The following is a 25,442-nucleotide window of genomic DNA, read 5'->3' as shown; positions in this document are numbered from 1 at the left end:
CATGCATGACCTTCTTCCGCTCTCCTGGTCATCATGAGAATTGTACATTAACAATTTTAGAGATATTCATGATATACACTGATGTACATACCCACATCGCGTGTGTATATCTATCTACATACACTGTATGTAGTCTAGAGCTAGTAAGCCGGCCCAGCCCGCCATTCGGGTTGGCAAAATGCAAACTTGGCGAGATGCGGGTTACTCCAGCCCGCACCACTGCAGGCTAGTCCGCTTTTTTTGTAATATTTTTATACAATTCTCAATATATTATATAACACAATTAGAGGGTTTTGACCCTCAAATTTCATATTTATATCTCCTCATTCATATAACTGCATTTGCAATACACACATAAAAAGATCTACTTAATTGATTTGAATAAGAAAAATAGTCAAATTAATTATTCAGAAAAAATATGTGTTGGTTTTTCTAAAATATCTTTTCAAATTATAAATTAATCATCACATTATTTTATTATAACCTACTACTCAAATTTAAAACTTCAAGTCTAATTTCAACTTTACAAGCTAAGCTCAATCTATACAAATAATAATAATTTTTTAAAAAGAAAAATTTAGACAGGCCAGCTGGCTAGCTTGCCAGCCCATCTTGGCGGGCTTGGGTTAGCAAAATGCCAGCCCACCAAGGTGCGGGCTAGTTCAGGCCGCACCGCTTTTGGCCAGTATCCGTACCGCCAGCCCGTATTACTAGCTCTAATATGTACATGTGTATATACTATATTCGATCCTTAATATAAGAGCTAGTTAGGGTTTCATTTTCGTCCAAAATATTATATATCAATTCACTTTATTTTTCATAGTTATTTTTTTTTAAAGGAGTTCTCATGATGATCAACATAATTAAGAAAGATATTCTAAAAAGATAACACTCATTTACTATACATAATTAATTTTAATTTTTATAAATTAATTATCTAATTCTTATATATATTTAAAACGAAAAGGCAAAGGTGCTATTTACCGTCATGATTAAAAAGCCTGTTTATAACCTGTTCTAAATGGGTCCGAAAATTGTATATTCTCGATACGCCGGCGGTGGCTAGAGGTTGCCTGACCTGCCTGCAAAGAAAGCATGATAAAGCATTAATGAAGGTAGAGAAGACATAGAAAGTCTTCCTTGAAGGCGGGCTTGCACTTGCATGTGTTGCTGCTGTCGTCTTAGGATTTGACAACACCCAAGCAAGCTGATGCCAGTCAACATACTTTGATACTCATGCGATTTATTAGCTTTCAATTAAAATACATAGTACATGCATTATTTCACATGAATTTTAATTAAAAAAAATAATTCAACCACCTCGATTTTTTTTCCAGGGTCAGAAAAACGACCTAGATAATTTTTTTTTTTTTGTGTGTGACACGCCTAGATTCAAGATCATAGAATCATTGGCATTTATTATTTCGAAATATTTTGTTTCCTATATTTTATTAAAAATTTATATCAATAACGTATTAGATCATCAATATAAAATATATAATTTATGACAAGCCATTTTTCTTACAAACTATAAATGGTATTAATATATTTTGAATTCCACGCCATATAAAAGAATTATCTAATTTTACATTTATCTAAAACTCAAATCACAAACATATGCATCAAACACATACATTGGCTTATGAATAATCCATGTGGCCTTTCTAGAAGGGAACAAGTAGTCCATTCTTCAACATCTTTATTTACCAATTAAATTCATCATAATATTATTCATATCGTGTTAAAAATAAAAATAAAGTGATATTTTGTATGGCTGGGTGATTTTTTTTTCGATTTTAAAACAACTTTATATGAATATCATATTTCTAATTATATTTATATAGAAGGAAAAAATATGAAATAAAAAACTAAACCATTAAAATTAAATAATTTGCATGTACAAAAATAGGATTTCATTTTTTAATATCAGGCTTTGAGTGTTCTTTGGTTTTTTGGAGTTGCATGTTCACTATTTTTTTTGGCTCATAAATATGAGTCTTGTTAGAACCTTTACATTGGGCCTGGGATTCAAGGACATGAAGTTGACATCCCTATGTGATATTTTTGGCCCAAAATTATTTGTTTTTGCTCTCTTTTGCATGGAAAGATTCGTGTTTTTTCTTTCTAAAGTATAGGTTTTTTTTATTAGAAGTAATCATATTTAAAACATCGTTATACACTAAATATAGACATATCTTCTAACAGATATTCAAACATTGATTCGTTACGTTGTGAGAAATTAGTTTCATTTATTAGACCCAACTCTTATGGTATGGAAGATTCATGTTACTGTCACCAAATTGGAAGTTGGGTGAGAATTGAATTTCCACCTTTTGGGTTAAAAAACAAATTTACAGTCACCCAATTACTGAGTGCTCATTTGATCAAGCGTGGGAGCTCAACTAAATCTATTTGAGCCTAAATTAAGTGATTATGATGTCTATTTATTTTGTTTGGTTAAATTTTTTAAGATCCCAATATTTCGCAGTTTTAGTCTCTATCACACATTTGAGCATAAGGTATTAGAAGTTGTTCTTGCGTTGGAAAATCCTAGTAGAGTTTCAACCTCGACAATTTCTCCTATATACCCTTGTTAGTAACTATTATTAAATTAAAATTATACTATAATGATGATGATGATTATTAATACCTATAAAATATATTAAAGTATATTTCTTTCATCTTCCCTTGTTGCTTTTTGATAATTATATATCTATAAGTTATTTCAATAAATGAAATCTATACATAATTCATTCTTGAAGTTATCCTTAAAAAAGGTATCCAAACAAAAATTACAATTAACCAACATCACTTTTAAACCAATCACTTTTAAATATTACTAACATCTAAAACTATAGTTATATATTGCTAATCCAAACGAGGATTATATCCACTTATCACCATAATAAAATTATTATATATATAAAATAAAATTAGAATCAACCCATTTAAATTATAAATTGTGTAAATGTATTTTATACATAGACATGTCTTAAGAAAGAAAATGTAATACAAATTATATATATATATCTAATAAATGTATTTTCAAAGCTTAATCTCCCACACACTAGTGGCCGGTCATAAAAGCTCTAGTGACTCTTCTTATTTAACATTTGATTTATAATTTTGTTATTTGCTATTTGATTTTTAAAGTTCTGATGATTGTTCTTATATAGTTATTAATGATTCTAATTTTGGATATTAATTACTTTTATTTTCAGATTCATGATAACTAATTTTATTTAACTATTTACTATTTTAATTTTGTTATTGACTATTCTTATTTCTCAAATGTCCTAATAAACTGCTCTCACGGAACATATTTGTGGGTAAAGTGATGCACAAAAAAAAAATGATATTAACAAAAGTAGTAATTGGAGCTACTAATATATTTTCTTTGAATTTACAAAAAATAATAAATAGTAAAACTAGAGTAATAAATAATTAAATAAAAATGCTTACAGAGTTTTCATAAGCTCTTAATACATTTTTTAAATTTTTGGATTAAAAATGGCCCATAACAAAGTTAGAACAGTCAATAATTAAATGAGAATAATTGTTACAGTTCTAAAAACAGAAATAATAACTGAACAAAAAAACTACCCCAGTTAATAGCCTTCAAAGTTATTACGAAAAAGTGAAGGACCTCATTTTGTAACATTTCAAAATACTAAATCGGTCCCATTATAGTTTTTTGATATTTTGAACTTCGAAATTACTGATGCGTGATTTAGTAGTTTTAAGAGTACTTATTTTTTAATGATTTTACTAAAAAATAATAAGTTTTTAAGAAATGATTTTACTATAGAATATCAACATGTAAGATTAGTTTTGGTTGGATACTTTTTGGCCTTGAATTTTGGTTGGATACTTGGATTTAGGTAAAACTGTTTTTTTTTTTTTTAAGTAATCAATAGGGGCTACCAAACTCTTTCTTTAGCCATCTTGCCGCGCCTCATTCGTTCGGCTTCTTTGAATGAAGAAAGCGAGGGATTTGCTTAAAACCCTTGACAGTTGCAGAGCCCACCGAAGTTCGAACCTTGTGACTCTCGATCGCATGGCGGATTTATCAAATCGCTATTCTTACAACCCAACTCTTCAATGGAACCCTCAAGTTTATGACTACTTCGTCAAAGCTTATGGCTCCGACCACTTCTCTCGCATCTCTAAAGCTTTAACGTACTCTCTTTTCTCTCCCCCTCCTTACTCCTAACACTTCTTCTTCCCTCCATTGCAATGCGTAGCAGTATATATGTTGATTGAAATGCGGACTGCACCTTCTGTGTCAGCTTTTTCTGGTTCTTAGTTGGAGCTAAACATGTAAAGCACTCATTTACTAGCAAAACAAGGAAAGTTGGTTGTTAAGGTTTTTCCGTTTTAAGTTTTGTTTGAGAATTTCAGTTCTTGGTTCAAGGCTCATTGTTTCATCAAGTTCAAAGGCATCATTTTTAGTGTACTTTCATGATCGCGTTGTTGAGAGCTGAGATGCCCGCCATTGATGTTGTGATGCCATTTTAGAGCTTTATTTGTCGGGAAAAACGTGCTTCTGTCACGAAGTTTTATGATTTATATGCGTGGGTGCGATTTTAAACTTTCATTATGCTGCTTAGTTACAGCAAAGTCGTCTTGTTTTTTTTTTTTTTTTTTTAAAATTTTTGAATTTGGGTGGTAATTAGAATTTGCATATATTTTTTAGGCGCCCGTCTTGCTACTCTTGTGTTCGTGTGAATACGCTCAGGTCTGCAAGTGACGATGTTATCGAGAAGCTGCAATCAGTAATGAATAAATCGGGATCTGATAATGATCTGGACTCAAAGTGTGGTTCAAGTGGAGCCAGTGATATCCAGGATTTAGAATTCAGTGGAAATATAACTCTGGGACAAACGGAAGATAAGGCTGATCCTTTGAAGACGTGTTTACAGGCTGCTTCAGTCTCGAAGTGTCAGATTCCGGGCCTAGATTATGTGGTACTTGTTCAGGGTTCGGGACCGCACAATATCAGTTATGATTATACACATGATAGACCTCCTAAGGAAGTCCTTGTTAGCAGGAAATGTGCCGAGGCAGTTCTTCGGGGTGCCCAGGTTATTAACTTCCCTTCTGTAAAATTAGTAACTTCCTATAGTTTGCCTCATTAAAAACTGTGGTTTCTTTGACTTCTTCATGTTGTCTTCTGCTACTATCATATTTCTGTCTTTTGTAAGCATCATGGGCATCAGAGCTTCTGTGTCCCAAGGGTGTTTTTACCACATCTTCTGATACATTTGCGCCTATTATTGAATGTTTTGAGCATGGTTGATTTAGTAAGCAAAAATGAAATTTCTCCCTGTCCCTTTGAGTGCTGGGCACAACCTGGCACAACCCCAAAAAAAAAAAGTGTAATCAGGATCTGATAATGTTATCTTTGCTTTTGGCTGATTTGACTTTCATCCAGTAAATATTAGACTCACTGGATACTTTTCCAAGTATCAATATTTTAATTTGGTGAGAAAGAAAAGATAGGAGAGTAAAATAATTAACTTGTATTCTGTGGACCAAGAGAGTGCGAAATTGAGCTTAAGATATCTTTAATACACACACAAAGATATTAATATTAACTTATTTTTTGATTGTTCTGTTATTTTCTTACTATTCTTAGTATATTGTGCCATCCAAGTCAATGAATCATGTAGAAGGAAATAAATTAGGATGCATCAGTGTGATGATGGATTGCTAGTCTTTAATTGGTTCCTTGTGTTTGTTTTCTTTCAGGTATATGTTCCTGGTGTAATGGCTTGCAGTGCTCATGTTGAGACAGGAGATACAGTTGCGGTCTCAGTTGCTGTGGAGCAGCCAGGTGTCAGTGGTGGATGGGGTATTGGTATGACACGTGGTACTGTACTACAAGGGTCACAAGCAGGTAGGGATTGTATTTCTATCTCAATTCTGAACATTATTTGGGAGGCCTATTCTTTATTTGACCCTGAAATGCTAGATGCTTGTTGACGGTAAAATATTTCATTGAAATAAAACTGAATTCTTTTATAAAATAAGAATGATGAAGTTTCCATGTCTTGTTATCTTACAGATCCTTATTATTTTGAACGGAGTGGGCTCTATATTGGCCAAGGAACAACGATGATGTCAAGGGCTGGAATGTTTCGTGTTTCTAAAGGAGTGGCTGTGGATATAAAGGATAGAGTATATGAACTTCCATCTTTTCATAGTAAAACACACTTCTTTCTATAGAATATATTGTATTGTATCAGTTTTTTGGGGGTAGTTTTTCTATTGCTGCTTCACATATTTTGATTCATGTTTTTACCATCGTTATGGCATTTTGGCATGATAAAGTCTTGATATTCATAATTCATGCAAGGACTCTGTAAAAGATTCATTTTTATACGTTCTTTTTGGTAACTATATTTCAGTAGTTTAATATGCTTTTTTGCCCTCATTTCCTCCCTTTTTCTGCTTACAAGAATGATATTATTAGGATAGAAGAGATGACAGGGAGGAAGGAACAGAATAATATTATTTTTCTCTGTTTGGAATATGACCTCTTCACCTCTGATCTTATGGGTTTCATAATGTCACACATGATCAGGTTGAGATCGAGATCATCTTATAGAATGATGTTGCTTATTTAATTTATACAAGAGACTATTGTCTAGTGGTATGTCTTTGATTGCAGCTGATTAGTGGGGTTGAGAAGCCATAGGATTGCATTTGGCATGGAGATTGTTGAAATTTCTTCTGCTTTTGGATTCTTAGTTTCAGGCTGTCTTTTTCTGTCGGGAGTGAAAATAAAGAACATTGATAATTAGTTCTCTGGGTTTCTGGAAGCTTGATGCTTGGATATTTTCACCATTGGTTAAGACACGTTTTTTTTTTTTTAAAAAAAAGGGCTTTTGCTATGCATGTTGAAGAAGTGTGAGTTTTATGAATTAAGGTGTTCTAGGGGGGTTTCTTATTTGGCTAGTGGAGGGAGCGGAGGCTTTGTCTAGCCTGTGCAACCAAAAGGTTTCTGATTGTTGGTGGAACTTGGATAAATATTTGTTGCTGTTGTGACTTAAGCAGTGCATATCATTTGGATCTTATCTCTCAGCATTCATCTTCATTTTTGGCTTGTTTTGGTCATTGCTTTATTGTGGTTGATATTCCTTCCCTCCTTTTCTTTTACTAATAATTACTAATACTTGTTTGGTGTTCTAAGCACGTGCACCCATGTGCACTGTGTTGCAAATAGACATTGCGTAGTGCTTACATTTTTGACTGTATGTGGATAGCTGCAGAATCATTTCCTTTTGGTTTTGCAGATTTGCTTGAGGGAGAAATATTTCTTCAAAACCTGCCAAGTATTATTGCTGCTCATGCTTTAGGTATATAAATTACAGCCTAGGTCTCATCCCCCCTCGCCCCATCTTCTTGAGTCGTTTAGAAAGTTACAGGTTTCTACTATACCCTTGATTGCAAGTGCTTTTACTAAACTCTTCTCATATGCACAATTTATTTCAAGTCTTTGGAGACAATCTCAATAGATGTGCTTCTGCAAAACTCCTCATTTAGGATTATTAAGATAGTTAGGACCATGAACTTAATTATTTTTTGCTTTGTTTAAGCAATTTTATTTTGAATAAACATAGAATGTTAATCTGCTTATTCAGTTGGTTCTGATGTTTTTTATTTGTTGGATATTTAGAAATCTATAATTTTCAAATGTAAGTTGTCAGCTGATTAAACAAGCTCTGTCCATAATCATGTGTACTTTTCCCGATAAAGTTGAATTCGTGAATTTTTTTCCCTCTGTTATCATGATCATTGACTAGACTTGGACTGGGGCCAGTCCACACTCCACATTCTCCGACTTGATAATTGGGAGTCCATAAACAAGTCAGGACGTAGCTGAACCCGGCGGTTTAACCGGTTTTGGTGAAAGCCATCTGGTTCAAGTGAGCCAACTACCTGTGACAAATATATCATTGCTCCATTAATGCTTGAAGTGGAATCAAACGTGTCATCTTACCCCTTTGGCACATGACTTGAGAACGGAAACTGGTAGAATCCTCTACTCTAATAAGCTTTGACAAACAATAAGCCGGAAATAGACTACGAACAATGTGGCGTTGATAATACTATAACTGAATAATACGGTCTGGATTACTAGGGAAATAATGATTCAAGACGAACCCAAATCCCTCATACGCCCACATTTCACAATTACAATCAAATAATAATGACAGAAATATAAGAAACAGAACCAAAAAACACGTCAACACATTACAAAATCACAAAAACATAGAAGCAACACTGGCTTTTGAGACGCAGCCCTCTCCAAAACAAACCTTACTTCACTCCCAAAAGTCTGAACTCCCCTTCCTTATGTAGAAAGGATGCTTACCCCTACTGACCTATCTTACTTGTCTATCAGCATCACCTTTTTATCCTTACGGCTAAAAACCTTGGGATATGTTTCTTGACCCCTGGTGTTACTCTTTCCTACACCATTTCCCTTCCTATAGAATCTGCTATAGGTCTGAGGAAAAGACTTGTAAATCTTCTGTGAATCTTCAGCTCCATCAAAAACTTGCTATTTTGATTTTAAAAAAACATTTATACGTATTCAACATTGATCAGAAGAGGATTTTCATTTATATTTTGTTCTATTTAGAGAATTATTTTGTAAAATTTACAATTGTGGTTAATTTATAATTATAAATTTGAAACTTATTTATACATATCAAAATACTGTTCTTTGTTCTTTGGCTTATCTTATCTCTGTCCGGGACTCATTTCTTTCTATCTGTCATTTATTTTTGCATCCTTTCTCTTAGATCCACAAAAGGGAGAGCGTATACTAGACATGTGTGCTGCACCTGGAGGGAAAACAACTGCAATTGCAATACTTATGAAAGATGACGGAGAGATCATTGCAGCTGATAGATCTCATAACAAGGTGAAAATTCTGTGCTTTTGATAGATCTCAAAACATACTTGATTAGTTAATGATCAAGATAGCATCCCATATATTACGTGTAAACTTTTGATAATCACTGGTAGAGCCAATTTCAGTAGCTCGGGGTTCTTATTTGAATATAATTTTATTATTATACTGTGATTGGTTGTGCGTAATTTGATATTCCATAATTATCAGGGGGCTTGAAATCTAATTCAGAACTCTGTTTAGGTTTCTTCATATTGAGCATTATCATGGAATGTATTTTGCTTGATACTAAAATTATATTTGTGGCATCACTTAATTCATAAAAGGAATTTAGATTTATCCATGTTCTTACCTGCATGATGTGTTTGATAAAATTTACGCAGCCTTAAAAGGAAGTGTAGGTGCTTCCAAGGTACTTAAACTTGGGTCCCTTGGCAGCAGTTGCATGTCGTATACCAGTAAGCTAGTTGGGCTTTCAATATAAGATGTGCATTTGCATGTATCGATATGTATTGTTCAAATAAGGTATAGCAAAAATAGTAAATTCTGTTTATATATACACATCTTCGTGTGTGTTGTGAATTTATTCTTTAAAAAATTATAAACTGTCGGTAAATATTTCTTAAGAAAAGTTAGTTTTAATTCATAATTTAGTATTTTTATGGACACAGAATTATCCTTGCTTAGATCTTCATTAAATATTAATATTCAATATAAAATTTTTAAAGCATTCATTTACTTTTTTTTTTTTTGGAAAAAAATGTAAATTCTGATGATATCATCTTTTAGTGAAGCTCTTAGTTCAGTAACTACTAACGAAGTTATAACTCAAGACTCAACGGCGCTTGAAGCAAATTGAAGAGGGTCCCCAGCCATATGGAAAGTGAAAACATGTATTTCCCCTGGCAAAACAGCCTGTTACAGAATTACTTACTCCTGGCTCATAACTGCTCTCTATTGACTCCAGTTAGAACTGGAAATGCTATGATTGTGTTCAAAATATTCCTATTTTGTTCTCATTCTTGTCTTAATTATGTGTTTTAAGAATTTTCAATTCAAACTATTTATGTTCGATGGCTGTCTAGGTGATGGATATTCAGAAATTGGCAGCTGAAATGGGATTACGTTGCATAAAGACCTATAAATTAGATGCTCTTAAAGCTGTTTGCCGAAGAAATGAACCAGATAATTTGACCGGTTCATATTGTGGCAATGCTGACAATGATGTGACAGATCAAGTTCCTGATTCATCAATTTTAAATGCTGAAAGAATGCCATCTAGTGATATAAATTGGTTAAATGTTAATAAGACCGTGGAGGAAAATGGTAGGTACGGCCTGTCTTCTAGTGGCTATTTATTGCATTAATGGCTTTAGTAATTTGATTCAATTTTTTTGTCTGTGCATTTTGTTGTCTAGGTTAGAAGATGGATGCACATATGGTGCTTTAGGAATTTGTTGTGTATCCAACCAACAGACCCTTCCTCCTCCTCTCACGCACACACTCAATTCCCCCCCCCCCCCAAAAAAAAAAAACTAAGAAAAATAAATGAAAGGCAGCAGAAAGCAGCGCGCACACTCTTGCACCCTGCATATGTCATGTGACTGCTGATCCATCACTGGCAAGCCGATCCTTTTCTTTTTTTTTTTCCCCGATGACAAGGCTCAATATTGTTGAGACATGGTGTTTACATTAACAATCTATACAGAATCATTGAATTATTTTATGTCTGATATTATTGTTGATACATTGTGGTTTTTCTATTCTCTTTCTTTCATAGTTGTTGTTGACGTGAACGTTATTTTTCTTTCAACCATCCATTAATTTGTTGTAAATAATCCAGCAGTTGATAACAATGAAAAGGAAAAGAAAGGAACATATGCTAGCAAAGCTGAAATCCGGAAGAGTATGCGAAGGGAGCGAAATGGACCTGGAAGAAATCAGTCCCTGGGTGGGAGGGTTGAGAAGTCAAAAGGTTTTCCTCCTAACAGTTTTGATAGAGTTCTTCTTGACGCTCCTTGTTCTGCCCTTGGTTTAAGGCCTCGATTATTTGCTGGAGAGGTAGGAATGAAGTTGTAAATTGAAGTCCTGCATTTGCTTGTATCTAAATATCTATTCATGCATGGAGACCATTATGAAATACATAAATGAATATTTTGATGGGAATAAAGACCTCGTTAAGGTATTGTATAGAAATTAGAGGAGAGAGAGGAAGAATAAGTCTGGGAAGAAGAATGAGAGAGAGAGAGAGAGAGGAGGGAAAACTTATTCCCTTCACTTAAAAGCTATTCGCCAGTCTAATTAGCTGGCCCCTTATTTATAGACGTAAGGACTTACTAACTAATACTAACTAACTTCCTCCTTTCTATTATATTTACATATCAGACCTGCATACCTTCAGGTATGGGTTGGAAAGTTGGATCCTTTGCTTTTATCTGCTTAATTAAAGCCATGTTTGTCAATGCTTGAATCTTCAATGGGCACTTGGATATGCAACAATAAAGCTGAAATTATTTGGAGGATAGTGTAGCAGTGATGAATGTTTGTATGCGATTGTTGTAATGCCTATGCAGTGAAATTAGCCAAAGGTACCCAGAAAATGCTATGGGCTGTCATTAAACGGCGTCTTTGATTCTAGTTTAAAAGAATAAGAAATCCATTACACCAACAATTAAAGTATGCTAGTGCAATGTGAAGTTGCCATATTCCTATGGCCTTCCCTTAGTTATGCATGTATTATTATTATTTATAATCCAATTTGTGTTTTGGTCTGTATCTCATATGCTATGTTTGGTGCCTGAATTGTTAGATTATAATGTTGGCAATATCATTTCTCTCTGCCTTAACTTCTTAGGAACTTGAAGCTGTTTGGATTTCTCATCTAGTTTGTCTCTAGATTACCTAGACATTCAAAATGTTGTCTGCAAGCCCTTATGCTGAAAGAGTCTAAGTATCTTAGCTGTATGTTGTGAAGATATTTTGCAAAAAGGTTAAATAGAGATTTGTAACTTACCAACATTGCATACCATTTTTTCTTTATGCTAGTTTTATGTTTTAATATCTGTGATCACCTTGATCAATAGTGAATATCAAAAGACAGTAGTGACCGCAACTCTTTGTTTATGATAGGAAACAATTGAATCCTTAAGAGCGCACGCAAAATACCAAAGGAGAATGTTTGACCAGGCTGTTCAATTAGCTCGTCCTGGTGGAGTAATTGTGTATTCCACGTAAGTATTGATATATGGTATTTTTTGTCATATTGCTATATAGATTTTTTACCTCATTGTCACTACTTTTTCATCTCTCCTTCTGATCCTGTATTTTCTAGAATTTCACTCATGTTGATGCGTCTATATTAGAGATATAAGTTAGCCAATGCACTAGTGCAAGTGATAAGTATAATGAATTGGAGTGCCAATCTCCCTGGAATGGCTCTGCATTTATTAAAGATTTTCAGAAGTATTTTTTGTTAGTTTATGATTCTATCTACAAGCATGAGAATATTTACAACGGGCATACTAAATTTCTTTTGTTTCTACTGAGATAGAAATTTTATAAAGACATACAAAAGGTAGGAAGATAAGAAGTCTCAAAATAGACTAAAAACTCGACATGCAATGATTCACATGATTCAATTCAGTATGGACAACGTCTAATTACCGTAGAATAGCACGGCCAGGCAATTTTTTGAAACTTAGATAGCAATATTCCTATGATGTTATCCTCTAAACCCAAGTTGGTTAAGCTCAATTAATGCGGGTAACCCCAAAGGCAATACATTCCAAATGAACTCATTCACTGGACGAAAGATCCTTGAAAATTTTGATCCTTTAGGTACTGCAATTTTAACTCTCAGTTTATCACCAAGATGCCCGAATTGGCTTAATAAAATTTGTATCTCTTGACCCATGAAGCCCATGGTGTCTGTTCTTATGCGGTGGAGCTTCCCCCCCCCCCTCCCTCTGGCTGTGTATACTATTTCTCTGAACTGCATTATAGTGGTAGCCTTAAATAAATTATTGTAAACCACCTAGCTCCTGGTTCAGACGTTGTGCTTGCTGCTAAACTGTGTGTCCATGGGATTCTAGATTTAAATATTTGTTTGTCAGTTATCTTAAAGTTTGTTGCTGCCTTTGCCGCGGTCAAACCATTATGTTTGCAGAATTCAGTTTCCCAGCATGCACATAATTTTATCTGTTTTATTTTCTGTTAATGTTTTATTCATTTTTTACATGTTAGTTGTACAATAAATCCTGGTGAGAATGAAGCATTGGTTCGATATGCTTTGGACACATACAATTATCTGTCATTGGCCCCACAGGTTTGAAACGATATATGCACCTTTTGTATTTCTTTTACCTTTGTGTACATGATAAGGGTTCTTGAAATCTAAAGCTGAATCATTAATCTTTAGAATTGATTGATATGCTGGTATCATGAAAAATTGATTGATATCCTGAAATATCTATGTTTAAAAATTGAAAGGTATATAATTAAGTGAACGGTGATGCCTCTTAAATATGCTAGGCATCTGTAATAATTTTCTGTGTGTAGTCTTGTCTGGTAAATAAAAATGTATTTATTTAGATTTAACTTTGATATTTAGTTTTCCTTCGACATAATTTCATATTGCTTGAGTTATTAATATTTTATATTTGATTTGTACCAGAACCCTAGAGTTGGAGGACCTGGACTGGTTGGTCGCTGTGAATTTCCTGATGGATATGTAGAGTAAGAACTTTCTTCGATTTTAAAGATAATCAGGCGTGTCTTATTAGTGATATTGTTTGCTTCGTTTCAAATTAATATTTGCTTGAAGAGCTTACTGCTCTGTTTCTTTTCTGTATGGTTTTCCTACCCTTGTATTCAAAACAAATGACATTTGCAGGAAATTATTGCATCTTAAAATCTTTTGTTGTAGCTATTGAAGATATAACTTTTTCAATGGGGTAGGAAAATTATGTGGGGATTTTTTATTGTTCTTGAATCAGAGATGAGTTAGACAAGTTAGGCTTGGGTTGATCACAGTTGAGTAATAGACATGTTACTGTCTCTAACCCTTTTATGTTCTTGCATTTGACTTTGTTTACAAATTCTCCTCTCCTTATATCTATCACTCCGTTGCTTCCTTGCTTTCTCAGTCTGTCCATTGCATGTCCATGTCTCTCTAATATTCGAAGTCAAACTTTATCCTTTTATATCGTTGGGAAAATAGGGAGAGCATAAATTAGGGAGGAAAGGAGGACCAAACAAATGGGAAAACATTCATTTTCCCGGTAATTGTGTCTTAGTAAACATTGGGATATAGTGCTTAATTTTAGATGGAGGAGCTCTGCTTTCTTACAACCTTTGGCTTGAAGTTGTGGTTGTGGCCTGTATTGGTTGTTTTGTCTTGTGTGCATCTACATGCTGTACTAACGATTACGCACATATGACATAGATTTTCCTCAACACTATTTTATTATTTCCATTGCCTTGTGATGTTAAATTGTTATTGAACTTGATGATTGGGCCACCTAATGATGTTATATTGGTTCCTTTCTCTGGGAATTTCGTAAGTGAAATGTTTGTAATCTTATTTCATCAATAGCCTTACTGCATCAGATTCGTGCCCAATATTTTGTTGTAGGTTTTTTTTATTGGGTTTTAATGAGACCCGGTATCTACTTGACTAACATTTACACCATATAATAATACTATCAAACTCAAGAACATAGTAAAATGCTGATAATTACTATTTTTCCGTGCATAGGGAGTGGTTAAGACCTGGTGAGGAAGAACTTGTGCAGAGGTTTGACCCATCCTCTCCGCTTGACACAATTGGGTTTTTCATTGCTAAATTTGCTGTTGGATCTAAAGATACCATGTGACTTTGGGAGCGTTACCCTCGGTAGCTGGGTCCATCTTACTTCAGAATAGCCATTGGAGCTGGCCCTCCACCGGACTTTGGAAATCTCTTAATTATGACGCGACATGTGCTCTAGGAGTGTAATGGAGGAGATGCGGTAAAAAGAGAGACAAGGGTGAGATTCTCTCCTCAATGGGTCTCGCCCCTTATTTCTGAGGGAGAATTACTATGGAGTCCCAAGAAATAAATGTAATTATTAAAAGGTCTCATAACTAGCGAGAGCATGCAAGGTAATAATAATAGTTTCATGCTAATAACTTGTTATCGGAACTTGATCCTCTCTACTATTTGAGAGCATTCAAGTTACATATGCTCCATGTTACTGAAGCTTTCTCTTTGGATCTGGTCCGCACTTCATACCCTAAAAAGAAATGCCACTGAAGGTGGTCGAGGAGATTTTTTAAGCACAAGACTTGGTCGCAGTTTTTCAGAGCGTTTGCTAACAGACTCTTTGATAAGAATTACTTGTAAAGCAAAGATGAGGGAATTGTTTGAGTAACCAAATCATGTAGCGTTAATTCTCAAAAGAATTTCACTTGTAATATTCTTATTAAGGCGTTTAGTAGTGAATATTAGAAAATGACCTGTTCTGTCATTATTGTATTTGGCTACTGTAAGGGAGAGCCACATGCACACATTCTATGCATCGATGCAAGAAACCAGGAACTTGCAGATTATTGAAGCCCTTTAGTAGCGAATATTAGAAAATTATTAACATGGTTTTGATTAGTTTTTTGGAAGTAGTTTTATGATATTTGAAATAAGTATGTGAGTAGAATTATCTTGATTTACGTAAAAATAAGTGCTTTTTTCAAACTCCCCTTGTTCTAGTTACATTGGTGCCCCCATTTTAGCTTACTTTACATCGGTATGCATGTATTCTAATAATAAGTGTATTTATGTGATTGAGTTCGGGGAGTTAAGGATAACACGTTGAGAGTTATTGTGAGACAAACAGTAAACTATGAAAATTTTAAATTGAACATGCTTGAAAATTTGTCACTTGTAAAATGAGTACCTTCAAAAATGAAGGGGTACCTCATAAAAGGGAAAGAGGATAATAAACAAAGGAGAGGTGAGATCAGGCAATGGCTGAGGGGACAAGTGAGTGAGTGGCTGTGGTATTTTGCGCATCCAATCCAAAGTCTGTTCGTTGCATTTACGCTATTACAACTCCAAAAGCAAGCTTGACCGTCCAATTGATAACAATATCTTAGCTCTATATTCCAACATGCCCCACAGGCGCTTCCCTGCGGAGGGTTACTTGGGCTATCCAACTCTATCGACTAATTTTTGAGATGCGGCTCTTTCAAGAACTTATCCTCGTCACATGAGCCAATCTCTTTCTCGTCACTATTCCACGAAATCATTTAGATCAAATATTAATAATATAAAGTAATTATATATTTTAGAGAGTCATCAATTAGTATTTTTTGGCCTGTGAAATTTGAGCCTAGTTTGATTTTGTCCTCTTAAATTTCAAATATGTGGGTTGCTAAAATTTAATAGTCTTAAAATATTAGTCTCTAAAGATGTAACAGCATTAAAATTGTTGAAGTGTCATAAACGACATTGAAATAGTGATGTGGCTTCACTAGATGGCACATCGCTGGATCTTGTGTGAATATCAGAGAGAGAGAGAGAGAGAGGAGAACATCTGCTTAAAATGCAACTGTTTAGCCTTTTTTTCTTGATGTTCATTTGAGGAGTTATTCATTGTGTTTTGTTTAAAGAATTTATCCCTTTTCATATAATGATTCGCTCTCTGCATTGTGTTTTAAGAACCTATTCTTTTTTCTCCATATTTTGGTTTTGGTCTCTTAAGTTTAAATCCATAATTTTAGTTCTTGGGTGTAACGATATTAAAATATACTGAAATGTTATAAATGGCATTGAAGTAGTGATGTGGACTCAATAGATGATATATAGCTAGACTTATGTGAATATCAAAGAGAGAAAGAGAGAAGTACAAGTCCTTAAAACCTAACTGTTTAGCCCCTTTTTTTTTTCTTGATATTCGTTTGAGGAACTATTTACTATGTTGCATTTTGAAAACTCATCCTTTTTATATAATCAATCATTCTCTCATTGGGTTTCAAGGACCTTTTTTTTTTTCATATTATTCACATAAGATCCAATTATACGTAATTTGGTGAGTCCACCCCACCATTTTAAATCTTTAATGCCATTTATGACACGTTAACCTATTTTAACACCGTTATATCTTTTCAGGACTTTTTTTTTTTACCAGCTATCTTTTCAAGACTAATATTTCAAGATGGATTAACTTTTAAGAACTAAAATTACATATTTAAAATTTGAGAGCAAAATTAAAATTCGTCCAAGTTTGAGAGTAGAGAAATTGTACTGATCTGATCTAAAATATCATTTAATCAGATGGTCCATGGTCCACTGCTATAGTGGACCATGTGCTCACTGCGAATCATAACTTTTTTGACTGCCAATTTATTTTTCATGCATTATTCCCACGGATTTGGATGAGTTTATGACTTGAAGCCAAATTTCAAGATTAGGGAAGCTGCAAGAAAAAAAGAAAAAGAAAAATCTACTTGCTAAAAAAGAAGGAATGATAGTTCGTCTTGATATCATTATTATTATCTTTTATTTCCATGTTCCACTTTCTGTCTTCTAATACCTTGGTATTACATAGAATGATAGATGAACACAACACAGACACTCCTGGAAACTCCTTTTTTGCTCTTTTGGCTTCCCAGTGATAAACACAGACCAATTTTTAGCACTCAAACTAGGTACTTTCTCTGTTTTTTTTTTATTATTTAAAACCTATTAGCTAATTAATTAACTAGTAGACGAAGCTATAAATCATCCCATAAGCAGCCATAACTTGCCTCATAGCAGATATTTCCTTCACAGACTTGAGAGCCAAATTCTGCATTATGAGTAACACACCCAAAATCCACCATCATCCCAACCATATCATCATCATCTTCAGGATACCAGTTCATTATCATTTGCTCGTTTTGTGAAGTGGGTTCCATCTCCATCATATTATTATTGTTATTATTCATCCACTCAAACTCAATATTGCAGCAGCCTTCTTGTTGCTGATGATCTGATGAACATGTAATTTTCTGCTTCTGATTCTCATCTTGTTGCCTTTTGTCCACCGTTTTGTTATCTTTCTGTGCAGATTCTTCCAAACATGCAACTTTATCAGCTTCGACCTTCTCTCCTTGTTCTTCTAGCAGTTCTCTCAGAAGAGCTTCATCGATTTCAATGACCTCCAATTCCTCCAACTCCAGTAGCCCCACATGACTGTTAATATTATCTTCAGTTTCTAAGGCCATAAAAGGAAAAAAATGGAGAGAGATATGGAAGAAGATAGGAAGGAGGAGATTAAACGAAAAGGGTTATCTGAAACACTTGCATGTTGGTGAATTATAATGGAAGCTTTATATAGATGGAGATAAGGTAAAAGGGCCATGTCATGAAAGCTACATGCACCTAATATTGCTAAAAGAAATAGATACACAAACCTAGAAACGTGAGAGACTAAACAAAAGGTTTGTGAGAAAAAGCGAGAAGGTCCTTTTTACTGTATATACATATGCAGGTACTTATCTGCTAGGATACGGCATTTGTCTCAGTGATGGCTTGGATGTAATATTGAGAATGAGAGGCACACGTTTTTGTGCTTCTTCCTCTCCTTTTTTTTTTTTTTTAAAGGGTTCATAATATACAGATATGGAGGAATCTTTAGATATACAAAATGGTGTGTGTGTGTGTGTGTGTAGGGTAAAGTATTAGTACTCTTTCTTCAAGGTTAAAAAAAAAAGTACTTTCTTCAACAAATTCAAATTTTGCCGTAATAGATTGATATATTGAATGAGTCAAATATATTATTAGACTACATTCACATGAAAACAATTAATATAAAATCTTAAAAAATAGGCAATTATACTATTAAGAAGTTTGTGGTGCTTAAACCTTGTGCAGATAGATTAAGCCAAATCTAGTGTCACGGGTATTCTCTCCGGATCTAAATATAGGAGTCAAATAATAAATTAATAGAGATTAATAAAATTAGTTAAGTTATAAGTAAAACACGTATATGTGTTGATTTTTCTAAAATATCTTTTTTAATCATTTCTATAAAACCAAAACAATTCTTTCATTTTTATTATGATAAAGAAAGTAATATATACGTGGACGAAGAAAGAACGATCTTTCCTGATGACAGAAAAAAAAAAAGGAACTATCTAATTAAATTATATATGTGTATGTTGTGGGTAAGATAGAAAAAAACAAACAAAAAGGTAAATGGTGGAGGGATAAGGAAGTGTGAGGCCATCGTGCTTTGCTATCCAAAGGAGGGACGTTTCCTTTTGCCAATTTGCTATAACATTCCATGTTGCTTTTTTAAAGGATTTTGGCAACTTGTTATGATGCCCAACGTATCCACGTCCTATCTCGGATGATCAATAACATGAGAACTAATTTGATATTTAATTTGATCCTTAATACAAAATTTTAATTCATTTTGTGTTCCATATTTATCAATTTTTTTAAAGTAATTCTTGTAGTAGTTATATATGTTAAAGATTTCATCAAATAATAATTCTAATTAATATACGTGATTAGTACAAATATTTTAAAAAAAATAACACCTATTTATTATGGATAACTAACTTAACAAACTTTTTTAATTTACTTAAATTAATTAACTAATTCTTATATCAAAGGGCAAGGATAACGTATTGGTTGTTTTCAATCATGCACTTTCTTACACGAGACTTTCGTTCACCTTTTGTCCCTTTTTTTTTCTTTGCTGTGCTGTTTGGATTGTTTTATCTTTTGTCAGTGGTGTTCATATGTACGCGTTAGTTTCATGTCTAAAATAAAATAAATAAATCAAGGAAAAATTAATTTTTTTACAAACTTATTTATGACTCAATCCTTAAATTATGACTCGGAAGAATTCTATTCTTGGGCTTTTAACTCTTTGTATTAAAGATTAAATTATTAAATGTGTAAATACTATTTCCAACCCTTAATATAAGACTTAATTGGAGATTTAATTTAATTCTAAGTATAAGACTCAAATTCACTTTGTCTTCAATATTTATCTATTTTGCCCTCTAGAAATCCCTATAGTGATTGCATATATTAAAAAGTCTATCAAGAGGTAATTCAAATACATATGATTAATAAGAATATTTTAAAAAAGACAATATCTATTTATTACAAATTACTAATTTAACTAATTTTTTTAATATTTGTAAATTAGCTATATAGCTTTTATATTAATGATCAGAGGTTATATTAGGGATTGAGTCATAAGTAAGTTAAAAGTTTAGATATTAAGTTGTGTTAAGTCATAAGTCATATTAAAACTTGGAAGATTGGGCTATAAGCGGGTTGAAAGTTGGATGATGAGGATATTAATTTTTTCATAAGTTAAGTAGTTTACATGATTCCACAGTTATAGAAGACAAAATGCAGGTTTCTTTTTTTGTGTGGTCAAAAAAGGACCTAGTCAAAAACTTGAGTTTTACCTTTTATAACCAGCATTTTAGCTTTTGTATTACGCACTTTTTTGTTCTGTTTTCTGTATCTTTTGCGAGAGGGAAAAAAGAAGAGTAGTATATGCCTTTTTCCTCAATTAATGGGCTGACGATGAGGGCCTTATGGACGTTTTTGCCCCCGACTTTCTAAGCTTTTTTATATCGATACAAGGCAAAAATACGTAGGTGAATTATGGCGTTTATTTTTCTTAAAAAATTAGTATGTTTTAATTTGACATGTTCTAAAAACAATATAGTTAAGGGGAAAAAAAGATGAAGGGAAAAATTTACTCATTATAATATTAAAAAAAGAACCAGACACTATAATAAAATTTTTGGTGTCAAAATACATATGGACATTTCAAAATAGGGCAAAAATGTTATCTCTGTTAGTTCTCCCAAACTTCTGTTACTTTTTTCTCTTGTGGGCCCTACTTATTCACGGCTGGAGTTCTTGGGGTATAAAAATACACATGGACGCAAAAATGTTATTTCCATTAATTTTCCCAAACTTCCGTTACTTTTTTCTCTTGTGGGCCCTACTTATTTCAGGTTGGAGTCCTCTGGGTGTAAAAATACACAGGGACATTTTAAAAAAGAACAAAAATGTTACTTCTGTTAATTCTCCCAAACTTCTGTTACTTTTTTTCTTGTGGACCCTACTTATTTCAGGCTGGATCCTTTGCGCGTAAAAATACACACGGACATTTCAAAATAGGGCAAAAATATTATTTTCGTTGATTCTACTAAACTTCCGTTACTTTTTTTTCTCTTTTGGGCCCTACTTATTTCAGGTTGGAGTCCCATGCATGCACTGTCTTTTATTACTCCTCCCTTCCTTTCTCTTTCTCTCCTCTCTCCTCTCTCCCTCCATCCATCGATGGCCAAGGTAAGGCAGTTGGCTCATCAAAAATTTCCAACTGTTAAACAAACAAGCCTCACGAAGCAATAATCATGTCAAAGCATACAAGGTAGCCATGTTAAGCCCATGTTATTCGGTAGCCATTCATTCAATCACTTTATGAACTTCTAGCACTGAAGGAAAAGGTTGTTCCAGACTTGTTAAGTGAATCTAATCATTAGCCAACGACAATACCTCATGAAATATTCCACAGGCACTCCAGCAAAACCAAAATATGGCATGATTTACACAGGAATTAGTAACCTTATTTAGTCACAGTATATACCGAGTTTAACGAGAATAGCAGAGAGGAAGAAGGAACTGAACAGAATAGCAGAGGACGAGGGGTGAATGCTGCAAGTAATCCCACTCATTTGGATTTTCTTACCAAGAAATAGAAACCAAAAAAGGATCCAGTTCAATTTAGAATGATAGAGCCTTAGAGAAAGAAGATGTGATAAGAAAGTAATGAGAAAATTCATGCTATGTTTGTATACAACTTAATGAAGAAAGCCAGTTATGTTGACATTACAAATACAAATGTCAATCACCTGAGGCCCATGGTTGTGTGTCTGGATCAGAGGGAAGCAAAAATCCCTAAAGTCCCTAATTAAAATAGATGGCTATGATCATTTTACTGTTAATGACTAAGATTGGTTAATTTATTCTCGGCGACTTCATTCCAAAGATGAGCTTCTGGTTTCATATATTGGCTGAGCATGTAATGTCGAGTTGTCGACTCGGTGAGAGGGAGAGAGAGAGAAGAAAGAGAGAGGAAGGGAGGAGTAATAAAGGAGAGAATGCATTTGAAAAATGAGACCCGCAAGGAAAAAGGTAACGGACGTTTGAAAAAATTAACGGAAATGGCATTTTTGTCCCATTTTGCAATGTTCATGTGTATTTTTGTATTTAAGATTTTATTATGACGTTTGGTGCTCCTTTTCGATGTTACAAGCGTAAATTTGACCCTTTACCCTAGAAAAAAATATATGTTTCTTTTTTTTTTTTTGATGAGTAAAAAATATATGTTTCTAAATATCTTGTTTGAACTTTGTTAGTTAAAAAATGTGCATGTTTTATATTATATTGTTCTCTTTTCTTCTTATTGACAATCATATTCAGAAGGAGCCTGACAAAATAATTAATCCACCACTGATTATTTGTATTTTAGAGAAATCAAGCCACGTATGTATGCTATCTAATTTTTTTATCTACCCAAATCGCTTAAATAACTCTTATATATACACTCCTCCGGTCTTTAATATAAGATCTAATAGTTAAGTTGGTTTTAGTCTTAAATATAAGACCCATTTATCATATTTATCAATTTTCTCTAAATTATCCCTATGAATACTCTCTCAACTATAATTAAGTAGAAGAGGAAGATAAGGTATTAAGAAAGATGATTATGGTATTTTAGGAAAAGCGTGTCACATTTTTTATAATTAACTAACTTATCTAACTTCCTTAATCTAATCTAATTGGTTAAATGAGTCTTATATTAAGAATCGGAGGAGTATTTAAAACCTGAAACATTCAATTAAAGTGATTTGAAAAGTGAGGAGGGAAAAAAAGCTTCTTTATTATATAAAAAAAAAGCTTCTTTATTCTATGTTCATGTGTTTGTGCATCAAAAGAGATAGAAAAAGCAATGTTTCATGTTCCAAGTTTGGAAGATACAAATAATTAATAAAATGTTCAATGTAGTTGTTCATTGTTGGCACCACAAGCTTTTCTTTCTCAAATCCCAATTTTTATCCCAAAAAACATTCAATGCCTTTCCCCTGTTTTTTTCAAATCAAAATTCAAGAAAGAGATTAATGATGACAAGATTAAATTAAAGGAATCAAACTTATTGTATAAAATTGGAAGTTTGAATTTTATGGCGTGGTATTTAGAGTTTTGTTGTTTATTTTTCAATATAAAAACAATTAAGTTGAGAAATGAGGTTTTTTTCCTTTTTTTTTGTTGTTGCCAGAGTTGAGATGAGGTTGCTAAACATTGGATTTAAGATAATTTCACTTTTTTTTTTGCCAACAGATTATTCACATATTTAAAACATATATTTTGCAGGTTCAATAATAATTACTTAATAATTGAGTCCTATATTAAGAACCGAAAAAATATTAACATATTTAGTTGATGAAATTCAAAATGCGAGAAGCTGTGTGTTCAAAAAGGCCATATCTGAAACATCCATTAGACTGACTTTAAATCTCAACCATTCGGATCTCTCGGATGAAATCTCTGTCCGGCCACTCTTGGGTTGGGCTCTCCCTTAATATGCCCAAAAAACCATTATGCCTATAGTTTATGGGCTGGGGCTGAGGAATGAGAATTAACGTGTCATCATGAAATTAATAAATATTAGGTTTAGCAGAATAAATTAGCTTCTTACAACGTGATAAATTAAGATTCAAATTCTATCTAATAAGGGTATTTATATTTAGTGCTCGATAATGTCTTGAATATGATTATTTCTAATAAGAAGATACATGTGCCTAAAAAAAATATTTATAAGTAAATCAAAATGAGGAAATTCAATTTTTTAAAAAAATAAAGAAAATCAAAATAGAATAGTTTATTACTTCTAAGTTCTGTGAAATAGATGCAACATTTTTTAATAACAGAAAATTAGAAAAATATATTAATATATGTTAAAAAAAATGGAGGCACGACATGTAATAACCTTTTTCTATTCTTACATGAATGAATAGAGGAAAGAGTATTGTACAATTCACATAGGTGAGGGAATCTGATCGTATGAAGCTGTACGGTACATTTTATTACTGTCGCCAGGTGTCACTTGTTTATAGGATAGTTGAAATCATTTGAGCAGAGCAAAAATCAATTTTACGGTTCCGATTTCGCTATGGTCTGCTGAATAAGACAGCCTCGTGATATGAAATAAATTTGGATAAAAACAAACCTATAATTTTAAAAAGGGAAAATTTCAAAAAAGGTCCTTAGAATATAGAAAATTCTAAATTTGATCATGAAATTTCGAAAATGACAGAAAGGGTCAGTGACCCAATTTGTCATTTGTAAAATCAAGAGGAATTGATAATATTGCCCTCATTTATATTCATTCACTACAATGATTTAAGGAATCACTATAAGGGTTTAGGCGTTAACTAGATTCGTGTAGCGAATAACTACTCACTTTTTCATAGTCAGGTGTCTTGTTATTAACTACAACTAATTTTGTAATCACTAAAACAATGTAAGTATTACCTAGATTCGTGTAGAGAATAACTACTCACTTTTTTATAGTTAGGTACCTTATTATTAACTACAACTAATCTTGTAATCATTAGAACGGTATAAGCGTTACCTAGATTTGTTTAGAGAATAACTGCTCACTTTTGCTTAGCCAGGGGCAAAATTGTCAATTCGTCTTAATTTCACAAATGACAGATTAGGTCACTGACCCTTTCTGTCATTTTCGAAATTCCAGAACTCAATATAGAATTTCCTATATTCCAAAGACCTTTTTTAGAATTTTCCCTTTTAAAAATGTTCTTATAATATAAAAAATAAATATATAAAAAAATTTGTTTCGGATTATAAAAAAAATATTTTTAAAAAATAATTATTAAACAATCCAAACACCCATTCAATAATCACCTTGCAAATGACCAAAACAAAATACATACCTTTTGAATTTCCAAATGAAAAACTTTGGTGGAAAGAATGGAGGAAAGTGTCTTCTATTTTTTTAATTTGGTACAATGAAATTAACTTGTCCATAAACATGTCAATATCATGTTCAAATTCCAAACTTCTCCGTTGACTTAATTTTATTTATTAAAAACATAAATAGAATTTCAAAATTATAATTCATATTCAAAAAAATCTCTTAAAAAGATACTGAAATAACCAACATTCTTATTTAGATTACTGAATTTTTCAAAACTCTAATTATATCACATGATCTAAAAAGTGATTTTAAAGTTTAATGAAATGATTCTAATGCTTCTTTATTAGAAATATAAAGAAATAGGAATTTTTTTGTTATCATTCCGTATTGTATAAGAGCTCTGAATGAGGTAAGTTGATGTCCATCATTACAAAGTTAAAAAATCAATTAAGGAGGTAACAGTTAATTTTTGTATTAAATCTTCATCCTTTTGCTAATTTAAAACTAAAATGTGTTAATTA

The 25,442-nt window shown here is 32.9% G+C and overlaps 1 protein-coding gene across 2 annotated transcripts; it reads left to right on the top strand.

The window, feature by feature from the left end:
* The first annotated feature begins 3,988 nt into the window (after nt 1–3,988).
* LOC114749299 (putative methyltransferase NSUN6) lies at nt 3,989–15,429 on the top strand. 2 transcript variants are annotated; one of them, XM_028937795.1, is made up of 12 exons: nt 3,989–4,179; nt 4,697–5,084; nt 5,752–5,899; nt 6,068–6,205; nt 7,299–7,361; nt 8,814–8,935; nt 10,009–10,249; nt 10,770–10,984; nt 12,053–12,153; nt 13,166–13,247; nt 13,596–13,657; nt 14,679–15,429. In XM_028937795.1, exons 1-12 carry the CDS (start codon nt 4,058–4,060, stop codon nt 14,794–14,796), a joined length of 1,800 nt encoding a protein of 599 aa, XP_028793628.1. In that variant the 5' UTR covers nt 3,989–4,057; the 3' UTR covers nt 14,797–15,429. The 2 variants fall into 2 exon arrangements, with proteins under 2 accessions (XP_028793628.1, XP_028793627.1); XM_028937794.1 differs by having other exon boundaries at nt 10,767–10,984.
* The last annotated feature ends 10,013 nt before the right edge of the window (nt 15,430–25,442 follow it).

Source organism: Neltuma alba, unplaced genomic scaffold, assembly GCF_004799145.2.
Source record: "Neltuma alba isolate B1F8T4 unplaced genomic scaffold, ASM479914v2 tig00006011_pilon, whole genome shotgun sequence".
Taxonomy (NCBI): domain Eukaryota; kingdom Viridiplantae; phylum Streptophyta; class Magnoliopsida; order Fabales; family Fabaceae; genus Neltuma; species Neltuma alba.
Note: the sequence above shows the minus strand (reverse complement) of the source record. Positions and strands in the feature narration are given on the sequence as shown.

Coding starts and splice junctions, on each gene's coding strand:
- LOC114749299 (XM_028937794.1), top strand. CDS start 4,058: ATGGCGGATTTATCAAATCGCTATTCTTACAACCCAACTCTTCAATGG. Junction 5,085..5,751: donor CAGTTCTTCGGGGTGCCCAG/GTTATTAACTTC, acceptor GTTTTCTTTCAG/GTATATGTTCCTGGTGTAAT. Junction 13,248..13,595: donor ATCTGTCATTGGCCCCACAG/GTTTGAAACGAT, acceptor GATTTGTACCAG/AACCCTAGAGTTGGAGGACC.